This window comes from Barbatula barbatula, assembly GCF_947034865.1.
Source record: "Barbatula barbatula genome assembly, chromosome: 21".
NCBI lineage: Eukaryota > Metazoa > Chordata > Actinopteri > Cypriniformes > Nemacheilidae > Barbatula > Barbatula barbatula.
Window position 1 is genome coordinate 7,678,847 of NC_136784.1, and position 21,837 is coordinate 7,700,683.

At 38.1% G+C, this 21,837-nt stretch overlaps 1 protein-coding gene across 1 annotated transcript in view; it reads left to right on the forward strand.

Moving 5' to 3' along the window:
* Window positions 1–21,837, forward strand: part of csmd3b (CUB and Sushi multiple domains 3b) — a gene marked incomplete at both ends in the record, with an annotated part of 310,902 nt that overhangs the window by 122,208 nt on the left and 166,857 nt on the right. The window contains one exon of the mRNA XM_079485065.1: window positions 8,875–9,082. Coding sequence (XP_079341191.1) covers window positions 8,875–9,082 — 208 coding nt within the window. The remainder of the gene's footprint in view (window positions 1–8,874; window positions 9,083–21,837) is intronic.

Sequence of the window (21,837 nt, forward strand, 5' to 3'; positions counted from 1 at the left end):
AAAGCACTATAGAATTTAATTGAATTTATTCCATTTTGTCGAGTTTGTTTTTTCCAGCTAGATTTGAGTTCAAAATGACTAACACACTTGTTTTCATTTGTAGATTTCAGCAGAATTGGAATCATGTATTTTCTAGCGCTGTCAATTTGTGATGTATCGTGATTAATAAATTCCAAAATAAATGTTTGTGTTTATATTTATATGTATATATAAATGCACACACATACATGTGTTTATTAAACAAATATTTTCATAAATACATGTATACATTTATTGAAATATTACTTACGTTTTGTATACATATAAACATATTTTATTCATATTTCTTAAGTATATACATGTTTGTGAATTTGTATACTTATAAATGTACAGGCCACACACAACTAAATGACACAAACATAAATTTTTGAACCACGACTAATGGATTTGACGGCAGACGTAATTAATGCTAAAAAAGACCATGTGGTTTTGTGCTCATAATGTATTCACTATAACGCATAGGATGAATTACAACATTTTCCCACTCGCATTACCAAATCATAACAATATGACGTTTTAGTCTTTAGTGCTAATTAGTTTCACCAATAGCAGCGCATTATGTCTGCACTTTACCTTAAACTGATGCAGCACGTCTTAACAGATGAGTTGGACATAACGTTCTCCATATGTATGTATGACACCTATGTGTTGGAAAGCCTCCAGCAATTCCTTCTACTTGAGAGGAAATTTGCAAAACACTGCACGCTCTAATTGCACATTTAGCGCTGTGAATTAATACGAGCTGGAGAATGAAGCTCCCCACAGGGCTGAGTGACAAGTTTGTGTGGGTGCGAGGAGCAGAGACTGTGCGTGATGTCTTTTTGCGCGGCCTTGCGGTGACTCCGAGCGCGCCTGAGGATTATGCTTGAATTGATCACGCGATTACAGTTTTACACAAGCGTGCGCCATTGATCAGCACGGAATGATTTCAGCACATTCTCTGATGACCTGATTGAAGTGTCGATGAGCTGTTGTAAAGCCAGCCAGCCATTCGAGAGTGGCCCAAAACCCACAGCTGCTCTGCTGAGCTAAGTCCTTTCTCTATTTAGGAATTATTCCATGGCGATGACTCAGCTGTTTTCCTCTGACAACGCACGGGAGGAGCTGCTCCCCAGAATATATTTGGCTAATTTGGTTTCCTCATATATCCAGGGAGAAGCTTTACATCTTGACCCTGGTTGCTTGCTTACAACACCCGGAAGGCTGTTTTAAATTCAGGCTAAAGAATAGATTTACTCAGCATTAGGAAGTACTGCGAGGGCATAATCACCGTTATTGAATGAAACTTCACTTTTACATAATAGAAGCAAAGTTTGGAGAAGCAAACAACAGGCAAGCACTGCCTGTAAATACAGCGGTGTGGACCACTAAAGTGTGTTTACTGTATGTGTGTTCTTGGCACTTTTGAACCTGTGGACCTTGAAACAAACCTGTGGGTCATAAAGAGTTAGAAGAACATTGAAACGCAACTAGATATTATATAAAGCATTTGCATTCTTGGATTAACCTTCTGGCAAATTTAAAAGAAATGTAAATGTACACTTGTTTATCATTTGTTTATTTAATTTGTTTACTAACAGTGTCTAATAGAAAATGTAAATGAATCATAGCAGAATTTGCCAGAATGGTCAGATTTATGAAGCGTAATTTTACAGAACCGACAAATGTCACATCCTACACATCCGCAATGATGTGTTCTGTCAGATACAGCTGCAAATGGAAATGACATTTGAAACATTTATGGAATAAAATGAGAGACTTCTTTGCATTGGTACAGCTAATGTAATAGTTAACTAAATAATTTTAGCTTTAAAAATGCAATAATAATTTTAGAATTTTTTTTAGCACTTTACACCCACTGTCCTTGATCTGCACTCAGTGTTACGTTCGAATGACATTTCTTCATCATTTGAGTTGTAGGGCCTATCAGATTTACTTTTTTTTGTATTTATGAGTTTTATTAAAATGAATCTAAAAATCGAAACAGCAAGACGACATCATCCTCTTAGCTCAGTTTTCTGTTAAGACAGTCTTAGACAGTCACGCTATAGAGAATGGTAAATTACAGAATTTTGACATTTCTTAATGTCTCTTAATGTATTTTATTTATTGAATAAATTAATTGTAATTAATCATTATAATTGCTGAAGTGTTTAAACAGACAATTAATCGCCATAATCGCAATTATCTAATAGACATTTAAACGTCAGCCAAATTTCATAATCGTGACAGCCCTAGTAAAAGGTTTCTAGGACAGTTTTAATGTGACTTTGATGTACAGAAACATTTTGAAAACTTAAAGGTCCAATGTGTATAATTTAGCGGCATATTGCGGTCAGGTCTGCGAATTACAGCCAAAGGCTCAGTCCACTCCACCCTTCTCCCTTTCGAAGAACTACGGTGGCTGACACAAAACTTAGATGTGGTTACGTTTTTAGCTTTTTGCCGAATGAAATAACATATTTACGAAACATGCTTTGTAGAGTAGTTTGTCCATTTAGGGCTACTGTAGAAACAACATGGTGAATTTCATGCAAGGGGACCCGCTGTCTATGTAGATAGAAATAGCTCATTCTAAAGTAAAAAAAAACCTTCATTTTGTAAGGTTTTTATACACCTCTTACGACATAGTTATGTATATAATATTCCCCCATAAATAACACCATGGACCTTTTAGATCTGTTAGCTTGAATCTAAATCAAACACTGAAACATAAAAGTGCCCGCAGTTAAAGAAACACTCGTATGTGCTTATGCACACAAGTCTGTGAGGTCTGATGCCATGATAACACTTTCACAGTTTCTTGACATCCTAAGCTTTGTTTTGACATGGACTGTTGGTGCGAGCAAATTCCACATCCCCCAAGCAGATGAGTGATGATGCATCAACCAGCTCCAGAGCAGATGACTTAGCTTGGGAAGGCCTTGTTACGTTAATGCCCTTGGTAGCTTTACTCCGTATTGTTGACTTTGATGTGAATGGACATTCTTCAGTGTTGTTTTGTATATCCCAGAGCATAGGACAGAAGTTATTAGAAGGGATAGTAGACCTAAAAATGAAAATTATTTCATTATTTACTCCGCATGTCATTACAAACCTGTATGACTTTCTTCGTCTGAAGAACACAACGTATTCTGAAGAACGTTGATAACAAAATTGGATCCCATTGACTTACTTTATATGGACTCAAACCTTTCTCAAAATATCTTCATTCATTTCCACAGATAAGAAAGTCATAGATGTATATAGGTTTTGCCTGACATGAGGTAAATAAATAAGACCGAACAGTAAAGTAAAAAACGTAAAGAGTTTAAAAGTAAAACGCGAACACAGCTAATCCAAACAAGGTGTCAACAAACACACTACACATGCACATGTAACTCATACACACACACTCATGCGCACAAACACTCTAAATACATAAAAATCTACATTATCATGTGGCCAGATTGAGATGACTTTCAATTCAGCCGAACACAGGAACTGTTTATTATTACATCCCGGTCATTTCAAAGTGTCCTCTCAGCAGAGCAGATCAAGAAGTTGAAATGGGTTTGTGCCTCCTGGGTGCTCCAAAGCATGAAAATATGTTTGTATGCCCACATCCGTAGCGGTTGTCAGGGCTGACATTTCAAAAATCTCCTCAGAGACGTCATACGGAGGGACACTTTCGCTCCGGCAGATGAATTTACCTGCGTCCGCACCAGACACAACATTTTCTCATTTCTCTACCGCGCTCTGAGATATCTTTCAGCACGTTGACTTCATTTCTTTTTTTCTCCCTCAAACATACTTACCCCATTTATAGAGGCAGCTCGTTTATCATGTCACTCACCCTCAGGAAAAAGTGTCAACACAAATATGAAATTTTGTGCAAACAAAATATGACACTATCACCGCAGAATGCTCCGAAAGACTGCATAGATGTCAAGGAGGATGCTGCATAACAGATTGGTTTCAGAACGAGGAGCCCTCCTAATGCAGCGCAGATGTGATTTTTGTAACTGAGTGACCAGATGTGACTGTTTGTCAGTGTCAGTGTGTATTCCACATCTCTCTCTGTGTGGCCAGAGGTGGGCACATTGGCTGTTTTAATGGAGCTTGGAATTTTAAGGGACATTTAAAATAGAATCAAATATGCTTCACTTTTTCTGCTACTAGAAGTAGCTTTTCAAATTCTTGTCAACCACTAGTCAGTACAGCATTAGAGGCCTGTTTCTCTAATATCTGCCAAGAATTCAGAATCCCTTAAAAGACAATGTACTGATAATAAGTAACTTTGGAACCACATGACAACTTATTCTTACAATCATGACCTTAACCAAACTGTCTACTAGTAATCTAATGTGAGTTTGATGAGATGTAGATGAAGATTATTAAATTAGTAGACATGTAGTTGCAAAGTAACTTACTGTATAGTTGGTAAAATATCTAAAGTGGACTTTCAAAATAAAGTGCAGTATTTGAAAGGTTTACAAAAACATACCTGGTGTCAACCAACTTGATAAACTGTTCAAATTGAACCGAAAGTTATTTAACATTGAACTCAATGAAAGGGCATTGAAAAAAAATGGAATATTCTGAGTTCACAGAGTCCCGAATGTTGAATTTATGGGATAACCAGCATAGAGAACAAATTAATTGATATTAAATCTAAGGTGAATAACTTAAGCAATGCAGGCAATAGTTTATCCAAAGAGGAAAAATATTTTATTATTGACCTTAATATTATTATTAAAACATGGAGGACTTTCATTGAAGCCCTTTTCATTATCGTCCCTGTTCATTAGAATTGCATGGAAAAAAGAAAGCGTTTTTCACTCTGCTCCATAGACGTCATATATCTATTTAAAATAACAGTTATGATGAGTTCTTAATCTGCACATTTTATTAGTTTCTAATGTCTGTTTTTATGAAGTACTTAAAACAAAGAATGTACCAGTCATTGTCAAAACATTCCTAATCCTAGGAAATTATGTTAAACACGTTGCTTTTAATATTTTGGTGAATGTTCAGTGTTTATATACAAATAACTTTTCCAATTATCATCAATTTTGCGGTTGACATTATACGCTTAACATGCAGCCTCCCTCCCAACACCCCTGACTATTACCCATACGAACGCACACTTGGGCCGACCATTCTGCTGTCAGAATATGTTTCTTCATTTCTTCAGCTCTTTTCTGACTGGATTACACCAAAGCCCCCAGTGCAGCTCCATCACCATATTCCCCCCTCTCATCTGTCACATCACATGGATTATACACCAACTCCATCACGCCTGGATTCCACCTTCAGTCTTTGACAGGTGCCTTCCCCCCTGAGAACACAATATGTGGGTAGACAGGCCATTGCATACAGAAAGAATGAAAGAAATAGACATTGTGACGGAATGAGACGCAGAGAAACCGTGGGCCTCAATGCAATATGTCTTGAAACAACAACGTACTTAAACATTTAAGTAAGGCAATATCTCTTGTTTATTATGAAGACTTGCATAACAAAAAAATTTGTTTAATCTTGTCAGTCATAAAACCCGTAACAGAAATGATAATTCACTAAAATACACACTAAAATAGAAGTGAATGGGTGGTATCGCCACCCATTCACTTCTATTTTTCATACACAAAACCAGTGGAAGTCAATGGTTACCACCATTGGTCCGTTACCGTCATTTTTCTAAATATATTTTTTGTGATCTGCAAAGAAAGGTTTGAAATGACAAGAGGATGAGTAAATATTGACAGAATTTTCATTTCTGGGTGATCAATTCAATCGGAAAGTGTACAAATACTGTATTCCCCTTTGGAGACCATTGTATAACATAAAGGTCCATTGCAGTACATATATAGTCTTGTCAGACTGACGTTTAGCTGATGGACATCTACGTCAGGTCTGTGACACCACATTTCAACCCCCGGGCCCCTGAACAATCATTTGCTAACATGTTTGTGTCTGTCTGACATTGTAGTATCTGCCTTTACATGTATCCCAATGTATGGTTTTGCCCCGGAGCAGTGTCTTCTAAAGTCCCTGATAGCTGATGGTGGAATGGAAAATGGAAATTGTCGCACCTATATGTGCTTATGTTGTTATTCAGTTGGAATGAAATGCAGTGCTATAGCTTCCCCTCATTTAGAATTGGACCAAATGCTGAGATATGCATGAAAATGCAGAATTGATTTACAAACGAGTCACACAAATTTTTCCCTTAGGGCATCTATCATAGCCTCACAGTCCATCGCTCCACATTACAATGCAAATGTCAAGGCCAGGCTGACTGAGCATCTATTTAAACACTCTGTCGCTATTTCTTCGCTATTGTTTAAGAACAAGTGATTACGGGTTTGAAGGATATTTTTGTGGGTGGTTCATACAAAGCAAAATACCAAAAGGCTTCCCAAACTCTGATTATAATGAAGATAATGTTAAACAGGTTCATTTACATATATCGAACAATCTGTGCATGTTTTCCATTCTTTACAACACATTTTTATTCTTATTTACCCATATGAAGAGCAAAGAAGCTAGAGAAATTCTAACACTTAAAAAACGAGAAATACACCATTACACACGCATTCTTAAATCACCACACACACATAAACATAATGTAATGGAATTTTATGAGCCTTCCAGTGGCTCACTAACATTAATAGCTGTGTTGCTGTGTGTATGTAGACAGGTTTGGTTGTTTTTTGAAGTGTCCTATAAGATAAATAATAAAACATGAAATCTTGCCTCATTACTATTAGCTCATATTTTGCTTTAAAGATAATTTATAAAGATATTATATTATAAATAATTCATTCACATAAAATGAATAAAATGTTCCTACTGTAGTGAAACAAACTTTGTGTTTATGTTTTACTACATTAATATTGTTATTCAGGTTTAATGTCACATAACATTTTCCCCAGCTGTCAAAGTGTGGAAATGTGTTAGTACAGATGTTTAGGTACAGGATTGTTGGAAATACACACAATATAGATAATTCCAGCAAATTCAGTACACACACAGCATAGGAAATGTATTCAGTGTGGAACATCTGTTCACTATAACATAGGTAGAATTAGTGAAACAATCCACGCACATTACAGAAGAGGTAGTAAAGAAATAGTTTCGTCTTTCTTTCAGACTTTGCACTTTAAGAAAATTACTATAAATAATGATGTCCTATGACATTTTCGAAATGTATATCGCTATGTTAAAAGTTTTTAAAGATGCAGAGGAAGAAATCCATCCAATGACCCTCACTTGACCAGATCACTGTTGCTTTGGGAATGTAAGTCTCTGCACTGGTGTTAGAGCGATAGTTCACCCAAACATAAAAACATCATTTACTCACCCTTTTGTCATTTACACCTGTTTGACTTTCTTTATTCGGGAAAACACAAATTAAGATATTTTAAAGAATGTGGTTATCCGGCACCTGTTGACTTTCATCGGTACAATAGAAATGAACGGCCGACGCTGTTTGGTTACCAACTTTCTTCAAAATGTTATCTTTTGTGTTCTGCGGAAGAAAGTCACACAGGTTATAAATAACCAAGAGGGTGAGGAAATGATGAAAGAATTTTTACTATTTTTGGGACAACTATCACTTGAACCCCACAAATCCACCAGACTGAAACGTATGGAAAGTGAGCTGCTACAAAACAATAATTGGTGCTTATAATCAATATAATCCGCAAAAGATCTCAGTATATGTGTATTGAGTTTCTTTTGCGCTTTCAATTTTTATTTTTGGGTTCACTATCCTAACACTACTTATTTTCTTGAATGGGTAGCAAGTAATTATTTCTTGTGCTTATTTATGGATGCATGGGTGCAGTCGAGTTCATCTGTCAGTGAATGCATGAAATGTGTATGTACTGTATGTTTATAATATGTCTGCAAATTGTATGAGTGTTTGTGCTTTGACATGACTTCTGCCCTGGGCATGTTAAAGTGTCTCTCTTTAACTGTAAATCTCCCTGTTGCCAAGACTGTTACACCTGTTCTTATGTAGTTAAAAGTGATTCTCCAAACAGGAGCATTGCTTTCCATGTACTTACGTACACAGTATATGTACATTCACATGGCAGTGTGCCATGACTGTATGTACATACTGTATAAGTGGATGCTTGTTTGTATAAATTATTTCTATATAATTTATCATGTTTGCACAGAATAGTCCATGTGTCTTTATCTGTACGTAGTGCTAATGCATCTCGATTTCACGAGAAAAAAGACTAAATCAAAATCTGTGATTGGTAAATTCAAATATTCGCTCTTAAATTTAATTGGACACCTACTGACTCTGAGCTCTGAGTCTGTTAGGAAATGCAGCTGGGACCTTGTTTTTCTAAAGGCTTATATTGATGGAGCCCATTTAAAATACTAGACAAGAGCGGGCCGTAGCTTCACAAGATCCCGGAAGAGCCACAACCTCATGAAAAACATGATAAAAGGAATCATGGGACAGCCTTGAAACGAGCCTGTTTTAAAAGCACTGTGTGCTGGATTAATGAACGGCACTGGCGGAAAACCTTGGCCCTCTTGTATACCTCAATAATTTAACAGACTAGTCATACTAGTCATATCCACTGCGACTAAAAGAACTGTCTTAGGCAATGAACAGTGCCAACATCCAAACATGAATTGGCTTGCGACATATTTGTACATTTAAATTTAAATATTTGTATGTATATATGTTAAAATATATACAATCATTTCATGTTTGGCATACAATTCAAAGTGGCCCCAAAAGGTTCAGCTGTCATTTTCTACTGTACACGTATGTGTAGAAATTCAAGGCCGATTCCTAACACAAATCTTTTCGTGTTTGGTTGACAGCTGAGGACACATGTGGTGATACACTGAGGGGTTCAAGTGGCATCATTACGAGTCCCAATTTCCCGAGTGAATATTACAATAGTGCGGACTGTACGTGGACCATACTTGCTGATCCCGGCGACACCATCTCCATCATTTTTACAGACTTCCAGACGGAGGAAAAATATGATTACTTGGAAGTGGAGGGGTCCGAACCGCCGACAATATGGTGAGTCCAAATATATTTACCACCTGTTTTCACGACCTCCATAATCATCCGTCTTGTGTCGTTTTTGTTAAGTGCAAACCGTAGACCTCCCGTCAGACGTTTTGTTAATTCCATGTTCATCTTAAATGCGCCATTTCCGGTTTCATCTGTGTTATCGAGTGGCTCTCAATAACTTATTGCATGCTTAACAGCAAACATTATTTGTATTGTATTATTTGTGTAACTTATGTAGTGTTGTTGTTGTCGTGCCTGCACACTGTGTGTCGTTTTGAACTGTGGATGTAAATGTGAGTCATACCGGAAGCATCTAATATGTTCTAATGTTTTTATCATCATAATATTTCACCTCTGTTGTTTATTGAGCGTGCTCAAATTGGTCTATTGATTCACTCCCTCCAGCTGGTGATGATAGGTAAAAGATGGTTAATTATTACCACGTTTATTTGGTTTTCCTCCGTGCGCAATGCTACATTTTTTAGAGGGAAAAATCCATTGCATAGCTCTTAGAGGAAATGAACACGAGTATCGATCTCCATAAATGACCTTCTTTACTCGGTGAGGCTATAAATTGAACTCGCTCCAAGTTTTTAATTACATCTTACTTATCAAGTATGATTTTCAGATCAATCGGATTCATTTAGCGCTGATTAGAAACATTGCTGTGGTCCCCTTGCAAAGTTTGTACGGTTTTGATGGACGCAAGTGTCCACGCTACGGTTTCAGGCACGCGACCGGGAAACCTCACACGTTCTTTACAGTGATTTATTCGAGACGGTCTTTTAGCAGCGAGCGAGCTGGGATTTTTAAAACGCAGCTAGAGAGCCTGAATTGAATATGCATGTTATGTAGATAAGCCGGTCCTTCCTCAATTCTGATTGCTGCGTAAACAAAGCGCAATGGACATCCGAGGGTTCTGATACATGGAGATGGGAAATAAAACAAGCCTCTGTGCCCCATGTTTGAGCTGTTCATTCATTCGTGAACAGATCAACAGATAAACCCGCTTCATCGGATAATTATATATGGCATTGGTTTTGATGCACATTAATCTGCGCTTTGTATAATTAATCTGTTTTGCTAATGTAATCTGTTTTGCCTATGTGACCTTTTTGTGCATTCGGCATAGGTGACGTCACCCCTCACCTCATTCTAGTAATTCCAAATCTATAATTTACAGAATGTCTTGACATCTCTATCATGTTGTTCTGGGTCACTGCCGTTCAGTGACGACCATTTATTGGATTAGTCATTGCTAGATATGACCGGGTTATTTCTTGAAGCATCCTGTGAGGTTTGTATTCAAAGTAGCTCTGTATTCTGGGGAGGTCGCCCTGCCGGTGGCCTACTTTTTACCCAACATACAGGGTTACGAGGAGCAACGGAAGGTGTGCTGGTAAAAGTGAAATGATAGTCTAGATACAGTATATTAATATGATAATTTATTTGGCTGTCTTGCTTGCGTAACATGAATTTTACAGGAGAGGTTGGTTTGAATTCATTACCTATTTAAAGAAAAGTACATTAGGTAAAAATTTTTTTTGAACAGTGGCGATGTAGAGGCAAAAGTTACAGATTGCAGAACTCATGTTCTGGAGACTTTTTTTATTTAAGAGATCTGAGCGGTATTACCAGACAAGTTATTTGCCTCTGCCATATTTGATGTTTCATAAACATCTAAAGCACAACTTTCATCACTCTGATCACAGTGTGTTTGGTTAAGGACACGATATTACAAAAACCATTGAGATGCTAAAGCATGGTAGACATTAGTATTATTATAAGCCTGCAAGTGCGCCGACCTCATATGTTTACATCTCTCCTCCCAATTAATCCTTCATCTCCATCTGAGATTAGTTCCTCTAAGCCTCAGATGATAGCTCTGGTACATTGTCATTCCTGGTACATTCCTGGTACATTGTGTTGCGTGGATTACGATGCTTCTCTGCAGCGCCGCCGCTCCCACCACGCAAATCACGCGCTGTGCGTAGGGCACAAAAGTAGCCTAATGGAAATTTTCTTGTTTTTAAATCTAATACTATTTCATTAGAATATGGAAATACGGTCGAACAATCCGCGCGGCTACGCGCCGGTTGATCGCGCAAGCGTCTGACGCAGTTTGACAGAAGTTTGAAAGATGACGGCTGGGGGGGTATGGGGGCGAAGGGGGCATCATAATGAAATTATGCTTAGGGCACCAAAAAGGCTAGCAGCGGCACTGCTTCTCTGACAGCCTCAACCACAGCTCAGACGCTCATGTACAGATACTGTAGCTCAAGCAGCTATTGGTTCGAGATCTTGTCCGACCTGTCAGTGTCTTAGAACGCCCGCGTCATTATATCCAGCTTGTAGTGAGAGTGGTCGTGATTGAAGCCAGAACGCAACTCAGACATCTAGTGGCGCTTCGTCTTCATCCATTGTATCTGCCAAAACGGCGCTTTAGAACTGATACATCGCAAGACTGAAAGGCAAAGGGTAAGGCTGACTGCTGATATCTTACACAGCCTTTCCAATAAGGGCCTGAAAAGTCTTCTGCTCAATACAGAAGAGCAATGAGCCATTTCTCACCAGAGAGAAGCTCTGCCCAGACAGTGGGATTGGCCCCCGCCAACTGCTCATTACTTTCCATCTCACTTTATCCTCTGCTCTTATTGCAGATGATTGGATTAGGCTACTTTTGTCCTTTTCCCTCACTCATGGGAAGGCAGTCTATTGAACATATTAAGAAAGGTCAGGGCAACTTTTTTCACGTATTGTTTATTGCACTAGGAGTCCACTGTGTTATAGTTGTTGGTCATGTTACAAAACTGTACAACAACTACTCAGACTACTAAATCTCTGGGTGTTTGAGGTATTAAAGATACTGTATATAATTATATTTATAAGTCTTAGCGATAGTTCACCCAAAATGAAAATTATGTCATGGTTTACTCACCCTCTTGTCATTTCAAACCTGTATGACTTTCATTCATTTCTTTCTAAAATAATTTTTAATGTTTTGAATCATCAAACAGTGATGGCACTCATTGACTTGCATTGGTTTTGTGTCAATACAGTAGAAGTGAATGTGTACCGCCATTGTTCGGTTGTCAACATTCTTCATCTTCTTTTGTGTCCTCCAGAAGAAAGAAAGTCATACAGGTTTGTAAATGATGAGTAAATGATGACAAATATTAGGTGAGCTATCACTTTATTGTCTTATGCGACCATCCTTTGTAGAAATATCAGAGCAGGATACACTTTTTATTAACGTCATTTTTAAGTATATTTTATGTAAATCATAAAATATTATTAAAGCCCCCTTTCAGCCTTAAACAGGCCCATAGATGAGATGTTTTTTTTCCTGTATGCACTGGTTAGTAGATGTTTCACTGGAAGTACAAGTTAGCAGATTGCCAATTAGAAAATAGTTGCTGTTCTGAAGTTGTCCTAAAGTTCACAGATTTTTCAAGCGGAACTGTTTATTCCACTTTGTTTATCCAAGTACGTCTTTAAAATATTCAGTAGTAATCATATCTAGATAGAAAATAAACTCTAACAACAAAGTCAACAAACAGATTCTTCTAGTTTCTTCTCAGCTGTCTGCAGAATTAAACACTTTTACTTTGTTGCAGAGTAAAGTACAGTAAATACCATGGCAGTACTCTTGTACTCTTGCAAGACTATAAAAGATAATTTATGCTCTGAATTATTTTATCATTATATATTGTATTATCAATATTGACATAGTAAGAAAGACAGAGACATTAAGGTAGAAAATGCCTGGTTGTTATGTGTTTTCTAATTGTACGATTGTACCCTAGAACATCTGAGACTTATTTGTTTAAATGTATAAACTTTACTGTAGATACAGTATGTAGTCACTGTATCTCTTGAATTCTCAGCGTAATCCATCATGAACATGTCATTGGAAAGCCCTTCCATTTCTAACAGACTGGCACACAAAGGTGCTTTTCATATAATTTGTGCTTTTCTTCATTTTCTTGCCAAAGGCTTAAATAACAACAAGAGGGTGGGGGGTAGAGCAAAGTGAATTGAACATCAATTGAGCGCAATGTTATGCATTCCACGTTCCAATCAATTTTGCTGGCACACTAACTGACGTACACTTCTGGGAAATCTACAGCACCCAGACGGAAGCAGAATTCTGAGCAGGAAGTGCCGTCGGGGTCACCTTGAGCGTAATGGGCTTTAGCACATGAACTAAGATTAGATTATACGGACAACCACCTGCAAAACTTCCCCTTTTATGTCATTATTTATAAAACATAAAATTCTAATGGAAAAACTCCAGCCTCTTTGGCAAATGTACTGTATCATGCAAATCGAACATGTAATGCAAAATCAAGTTACAATTGTAACATATAATCACAAAGATGCAGTTATCTGGCACAATCCTACATATGCAATGTACCTTTAAGAAAACTCTTTAGAAGTTGTTTTTTTAAGTGTTGAGCATTGTGGAGATGTGACATTCAGCGGGTCGGAATGGCCAACACTAGGGCATTTATCAGCGTCTTTGCAGACCTCAGGCGTCTCCGAGAGCAAGCAGCCTAAAGTGAAGGTGGCAGGCAACCAGAAGCTGTCAGCTTTGCCAAGTGAAAGATAAGAAGCTCGGACAGCAGTGGCTGGCAGGGGCCGCTGTGTTCTGGAGCGTCACAGCCCTTCAGAATGGATCTTCTTGAGAAATTCCTGCCAAGTCCCCATCACGCCTAGTCACTGTAGTCAGGTGGGATCCTTGCTAATCCGGCTAGTGATCCCACTCGTTCTGTACTTTGTACCCCCCCCCCCGGAGGGCTTAACGGTCTGAGGTGGGTTTGCAGGTGTGTTTGTTCAGGAGACCATCAGCGTGGAGCTGCCGTCGGTGTGCTGTACATGGATGTATTATAAAAGCCTCAGAGGTGCCATCGCATCTAAAATGTTTAGCTTAGAACATTAATTATTTGTGCAAAATGAAACTTTTTCCATCATTTACTCAACCTCATTACAAACTCATATGTCTTTCGTCTGCGGAACACTAAATAATATATTTTAAAGGATATTGGTATCCAAACAACATTGAGCCCCATTGACATCCATTGTGTGGACACAAATCACTTAAACAGGTTTCGAAAGAAATCAAAGTGCTTTAGAAAGTTAACAGTGTTTTTAAATAAGCCATTAGAACTGTTTATGGGTAGTTGACAAATAAACCGTACGTGGTGTGACAGCAATAATTTTGGAAAAAACTAACAATGAAGAGAAATCTCTCTTTTTTTGCTTTATTTGTAAACTACCTTTATCAACTAAATAAATATTACATGTGCAAGTTTTCTATATCACATATATGTTGAGCTCTGAATAATAATTTTGCTATAAAAGAGGGTGTTTACATTAAATGTAAATCAAGGTGTTTACTATAACAATAGTTTAGCATTATGTACTAATAATTGTAAAGAAAATGTCAAATGCCAGATTCGAACTGTGTTTTTAATGTAATAATCTCTTTTGTAAAGCATGTGTTCATTATTCATTATTATAAGTACAAAGTATTTGCTGATATCGAACGTAATCCACATGACTCTTCTTCATCTCGAGTGCAGCCGGGCTGTTTTACCTTAGAGAGTAACTTTATTTTTGTGCGTGCTGCATAGCCATAAGGAGAAATCTCAGAAATTCGAATATCAGCACATTCATCCCTCTCTCTGTACCCGAAGGCAGCTGCGCGTGCCACAGCATTGATGTGGCGAGAATTTAATTTAGAGCTGTGCATTAAAGGCGAAATGGCTGGCGGAATGTAGCCGAGGCCCTAAACCACAGAAGAATGCGACCGATTGAACATTACAACGTTGCATGTACTTTAGTGTGCACCCAATATGACACGAAGAGAATATCTGTGTTTGATTTATGTTCTGCATCTCATTACTGTTGCTCAAGGGTTTTTTGGCTCTTTCCGCTGGGAATGTTAAAGACAGGGGTTTTGAATATTGCTTCAGCCAATGACTATAAAGATGCGGGAATCCATTAGTGTGGAGATGTATGAGGATGTCTGGAGGAGTGGAGTAGGGGAATGTAAAGGAATGCATTAGATTTGAAGTCGCCTTGCATTTTAATCGCAGTCCCAGATGGTGGTTTGTAAGGTGGAGATGTATGATCAATTCCTGGTGAGCATATCGGGCAGCTGCTGTGTTCAAACTGTTACATATCAATTGAGCATATGAATATAGATGAAAAAGCCAATTACATGGAGGTTTATCAAAATGTGCAACATCATGTGTTGTTTTTAAGCGTATTATTGTCCATCTGTTTTGGGTTTGCATGTGAGGGATAGTCAGCCTATATGTACCAAAGGCATGCATGCTCTTTTTGTGTACAGACATGTGTAATCCCCACAAAGATAATTTAATCTTAATAAACAAACCTTCTGTTAAAATCGAATCTAAAAATGCAAAGGATTAGATATAGGGGATGGAAAACATCAATAGCACAGTGTAAAATGATTAGAAGTGGAGTCACTGTTATAGAAAAACAAGCATGTTTGTGGTTTTCTTCCTGCACTGTGAGCCGGCCCGTGTCGTTCAGTGATGGATTAAACGTTTCAGAAAGTCGCGGTAAAGATGGAGATTAAGCATGGCTTCACTTCCCTTATTTTCCTTTGTGTAGTGAGGGTTGTTACTCTCCCGTAGTGTTATAGTTCATGTTCTGGCTGGGATTTTTGCTTCTGTAATAATGTCCAGTGCCTTGGCTGAAAGGTTTCTATTGTGGACACCGGGCACGGTTCCTAGAGTGCGGTCTGCGGGAATGCATTTTCATTTTGTTATCGTTTTATTCTGGTTATCAAATCTAATCTAGAAATCATTTGAAGATGGCTGTTTTCAGCCGTTCCATCGCTGTCCTGTTTTCGAGTTATTCGAAAATACAATATAATACACAAAAAGGTATGACAATGGAGTTCTCATGTTGTGCTTTATTAAGACTTTGGGATGTGTATTGTTTTGTGGCTTTGGGATATCAGTGAAACAATCTGCACTGATGCACTTATTCTTCTACATTACAGTATATTAGTCTAAAGTCATTAGCATGTTATTTTGTGCTGATTGCTTCCATAGCATTCGGGATGATTAACATATTGAGTAATGTCCGTTGTGAATTAATTTATGCTTGAATTAGATTAACTGAACTTGATGCAAATGATTCTTCAGACTCTAGTGTAATTATGGCACGATAATGAGTGGAAGATAGAGCCCTCCTAAACAACAGACACGTAGAAATGTTGATAAAAAATCACTTTAAACTATTAAACTACATTAGTTAAACTAAAATAATGAAATTTGCCATACATTAATTACTATGGTAACAGGACTCGACAAGAAATAATGTTTGGAAAGTCTTTCTTGAATTTAAGGGTAGAGACCGTTAAATGTTTGTTTTAATAGATACAGTCGAGATTATTTATTCTATTTTAATATATAGTATATTTGTAATTTATTGTAATTCAATTGTGATAAATTCTTTTCTTTATTATAAATAAGATGTTTTTTACTTTATTTCACATTGTTTGTTTAGATATAATACTTTATGTATAAATATTAACGCTGCAATCCATAATTTTTGCCTTGTAACTCTATACCCCTGTTTAGGTGATTTATCATACTCTATTTATGGGCTGATGTCAAATTAGTTAATCTGACATTTGCTTTAAAATATAAATGTATCTGCCAGCTCAACAAATTTTTATAAGCTTAGCTTTTTCCTGTATAACACAAAATTATATTTTGTATATGTTGTTTGCGACCTGCGTGATGAAAGAAGTGTCTTTTTTGGGTGAACTGTCTCTTTGAGGAAAGGAAGTGGACGACAGTGTGGAACAATGATTTAATTTTCGAACTTGCTCGATAACAAATGTTTTTTATTTTTAACTAAAAGAGTTATAGATTGCTGCTTTAAAATGTAATATTAATATTTTATGTTACAAGTTGAGAAATGTATGTATGTAGTTTGAAACAGTATAAACGATCACACACGGCCCAGAAAAAAAATACCTCGCCTAGACTCTGCTTGGTGGCCAATGAGATACCTTGGCATCTCCCGCTCTGAGTGCATGTACCTAAACATCTCAAGGTGAACAAACCGTTACAAATGAGCAGGTGTTGCCACTGGCACCCTCATCTCTTAAATCTGGAGTGTGCAGAGGCGAGGTGACAAACAAAACAGAACCCACTCTGTCATCCATCCAACAGCAGGTCTTTCTGAAAGAAACGGCAGAGCTCTACTGTTATTGATTGTTCAGGAAAGTGTCCTAGAACTTGGTGTGAAACCATGACTCAGTAAGGTGACAATGAAGGACCAGGCTTTTCAATTATATGTCTCCGCTGTGAATGGATAATTCAGAAATGTGCATCTGGGGCCCCACGACAAGAAGAGAAAACAGAACACGCATCTACCCGGTCATCACAACCCTGATAATGCTAAACCATTTGTATGTATTTGAATCAGGCACGTCATTTGCATCAGCGAAGGTAGTATTTTCTAGATTCAGATTTTTTTCTTTCCCGAAATGACTGAATAGTGTAGTGTTCTCCATCCTCTAAGCAGAGGAACCACCGCTGGTGAAAGCAGGTTTAACACAACACACTTTCCTTCCTACAGTACGTTCTGAGTGACAAGTCTGGATACTGTGATCAACAGAGTGTAGAGAATTGATCTGTTCCAACAAGATCCTGTAAACCTGTTTGCAATCCTCTCAGCACCCTACACATCAAGCCCAGCACTGAAGCCTGTACAACAGCAAAAACAAACAGCCATACCAGAGGATGGAACAGCCTAAGTGATTAAAGTTAAATTTGTTGTGATAGTGATGGGCTTTTTTGGATTCGGAGCGGGTTCGCAGCGGAAGGGATGAGGGAGGCGAGCCGTTGGGATGCGGCTGCTGCTTCGCAACAGGGAAAAGCGAAAACAAAGACAGCAGGACAATACAGGCCCGACGGCTGGGTGAGCGACCGGTACGTCTTAGACTCGATTCACTCATCGGTGCTTAAAATATTCATTAGGCTGTTCATTTTGGGTGGAATGAGGTTGGCTGTAAATGATCTTGATGTGTCTGGACAGTATGTCAGACATTGTTTTTCTAGAGCCTTTGATCTTGGTGACACAGGGCTTCTTTGCTATGAAGATACAGGCATTTTGCAGTAAAGGTCCAATTTTATATTGGGATGGGGTGTAGCTCACCGGTCACAAAATGTCAGTTTTTTTTCCACGTCTTCACAGGGTGTCAATAAAAGAAGAGTCCCTTCAAAGTTTGTGTTAAAGTAACAGTTCACCCAAAAATGAAAATTCTGTCTTCATTTACTGTCTTTCAAGTTGTTCCAAATCTGTATTTTTTGTTCTGATGAACACAGAGATATTTGGAAGAAGTTCCTGGCCACCATTGACTACCATAGTAGTAAAAAAAAATGTGCTTATAAATGTATTTGTTCTGTTGAACACAAAAGAAGCAAACAGTTCTGGGGCACTTTTGTCTACCATTAAAATTGTTCTGCTATGGTAGCCAAAGGTGGCCAGAACTGTTTGGTTACAAGCATTCTTCCAAATATTGTTATCTGTGTTCATCAGAACAAAGAAATGTATACAGATTTGGAACAAATAGAGGGTGAGTAAATTATGACAGAATTAATTTTGGGGCGGTGAACTATCCCTTTAAAGACAATTTATTTCCTTTTATTTCCTGTTATTCCTTATAAGCCAGCACTATGAAATTGAAAATCTGCGCTTTGTACAGTTTATGCTGCTGTCTTATAACATGATTGCATGGCTTTGATTGTATTTAACATTCGGTCAGTACAATAATGTACTTATTCCTGTCACTATTTACATGAAGCACAACTCTTAGGGGAACCGTTATCATTTTCTGCAACAGATTATATATAGTCATCATCCCTAAACAAGTGACGTGTGGAGCAGGTTGTCTGTGACCAATGCCTGGGCCGTGGTGCGGAGCTTTGTTTATTATTCATAGAACTATAATACTTAATCATACATTCTGTCATGCTGCATGATTAGAGAGGCCCTTTGGCTGAGCAACCTTTGGGAAATTTGAAAAACCCAGAGAGAGAGAGAGAGAGAGGGAGGGAGAGAGAGAGAGAGAGAGAGAGAGAAAGATGTGTAATCCATTACAATCCGTTCCTCTTTGGGGAATTAGGCCTCTTATATGTCACAAAACGAATGGTGCTTACTGCTTATGTTGGGATTTACCACTGTCACCCTCTCTAAAATACTGCATCAGATGGGTGGCTTTTCCTGTTTGCTAAGGTGATGACACAGACATTTTGGTCACACAGACGTATGACTACAAAGACATTTCTTTAAATATACATTTTGAATTGTTTTGGGGTTCATAAATGATGACAAAAAAATTTGGGTGAACAATCCCTTTAATAAATATTGTTGTGCCATCTAAATACTTAATGCCTTATTAATACGATAGCGAAACCTAATTTGCAAGTGAGTTACTGGGATTTTGTTCACAGGCAAATAAAAATTCCCCCCTAAAGGCATCCTGACTGAATATGACTTTCTTCTTGAAGAATAATTCAGTCAAAGTTATAACACCATGTATCATTTCATTTCCAAATGGTACAATGGGAGTGAAAGGGCGTTGAGTTTTTGAAGCGCCGAAAAGTGCGATCGATCGAAGAACATTATCCCTCGGCTGCACGTGAACCTGAGGCTTGTTTTTCCGGTAAATGACGAAGGTGTGTCCCCTTTGACTTCTATTGTATGAATGCAAAACAAATAGAATGGTTTTCGATAACCAACATTCTTCAAAATGTCTTTTGTGTTCTGCAGAAGAAAGAAAGTGTCTAAGTTGGCATAAGCTAAACAGTATAATTTTTAAACAGATGGACGCTTCCATTCATAAGCTTATAGTAAGTTGGCTGAAATGTGTCTCATGGTTTTTAAAAAAAATTCAATTTTAAGACATATGTCTGTATGTTTGATATTATTAGTTTATTGGAGGAAATTATAACTGTGTCAACATTTTTTTAATTATGAAACAAATGTTTATTTAAAATTATGTGTTTAAATACATGAAGCCGCAGTCATTCTATAGTTGTGACGATTTAGTTCTGAATGGGAGTGTATATGAACAAGTGAAAAATGACATAATACCGCCGTTTCAGTCACATTCACACGAGTATCACCGCTTCGCCCTGTGCTTCATATCCAAAATAACGAATAAGCACAAAACAAATAGAAAAAGCTCTGTGAATCATGTGCTTGCCAAACTCAAGTGACATTTGTCATCGTGCATTGCTCACTGTAAATGCAAGCGTTATTGAAATGGCTTTTGGGGGTGTTGGATACCAAGCCAGCGGTGAAATATGCTTCTGAGTAAAAGCATTGCGAGGTCATTAGCCGGCACGGGGGTTCATTTATTCTTCAGTATGCCCCACCGTCTTCCTTCCTTCCTCCCTTCCAATCTGATCCTCAAAATGGAGGTTTTGGTCGTGGGCCAAACACGATATTCATGTGGAAATGTGACCGGCGTGCGAGATGTCTGGATGTGGTTGTCTCATTTACTTAAGCTCCGTAGACTCTAACACAGCAAATTCTTCAGAGTAACCGAATTATTGGCTGTACTGACACAGCAGCGGTGACAAAGTGTGCAGCATTCACGCGGCAAACGCAATTACGACAACTAGTCCAAGTAATCCTGTCTGTCTAGTGATCTACCTAGTTATCTACCTCTCCGATGCTTTTTCCCACGTGCCCAAGAGGTCAGGCCAGTCAAGCGTAGAAATAATGAACTTTTTCTGTGTACTTCATCTGTTGTTTCTGCCCGTGTCCACCGAGCGTGGTTTTGCACAAACCAACACGTTCATAAAGAGACCGCTCCCTCCCACCAAGCTGAGATGGATAAAATATGGCTCCCACGGTGCCATGGGGTGGAGAGGCCTTGACTCCGTGTAGCGAAGAACAAGGGGAGAGAGCGCCATGGAGAGGTGGAGGGAGGACTGCAGGAAAGAAGGGGTGCTCTTCCACAGAAGGAGTGCCCGTGGAGAACACTGATTACTTACTTTCAAAACATCAGTTTGATGGAGAGACGCGAGCGGCTCCCCAGCGGCCTCTCATTCGTCTGAACCGCGGCTGTTCGTGATTGATGAGGCTTCCGTCGGTGTGAGACCCATGCTGTATAGAGCCTGCTTTCCTCTCTCTTCCCCCCCCTCTCTCTTTCACTCTCTCCTAATAGCTCTACCACATTCTTTTTCTCTATTTTTAGTGCCCTGCCATGTGAGCTCAGGTATATAGGAGACTGATGAAGTTCAAAACAAATCTCGAAAGTATTCTTAGAAATATTTACGGTATGCTTTATTTCTGTGCAACTAGGGTTTGGAAATATTTAAAATGTTCACTATAGATGTGCAATGATTTTGCTGGCATTATAAAATGATTGTGATGATAAAATGAAACCGCCCCAGAGACAGAAATGCAGAGTGTTCAATTCAATTTGATTTATATAGTGCTTTCTCAGTTTTACTTGTTGCATTTGTAATAAAAAAAGTAATATATGAATAATTATAATAAAGGCAATGTATGGTATTAAAACACATCATTATACATAATATTTTTGCATTTTGTTCTCTATGCAATGAACATTGATGAAACTTACCAGACAAAACACTTTGTTGGATTGTCAGAAACTGTCAATTCTTTAAAGATCGCGTAGCAGAGGCAGTTTCTGCCAATCTCAGATTAATCTTGAGTGCCTATACAGTAAT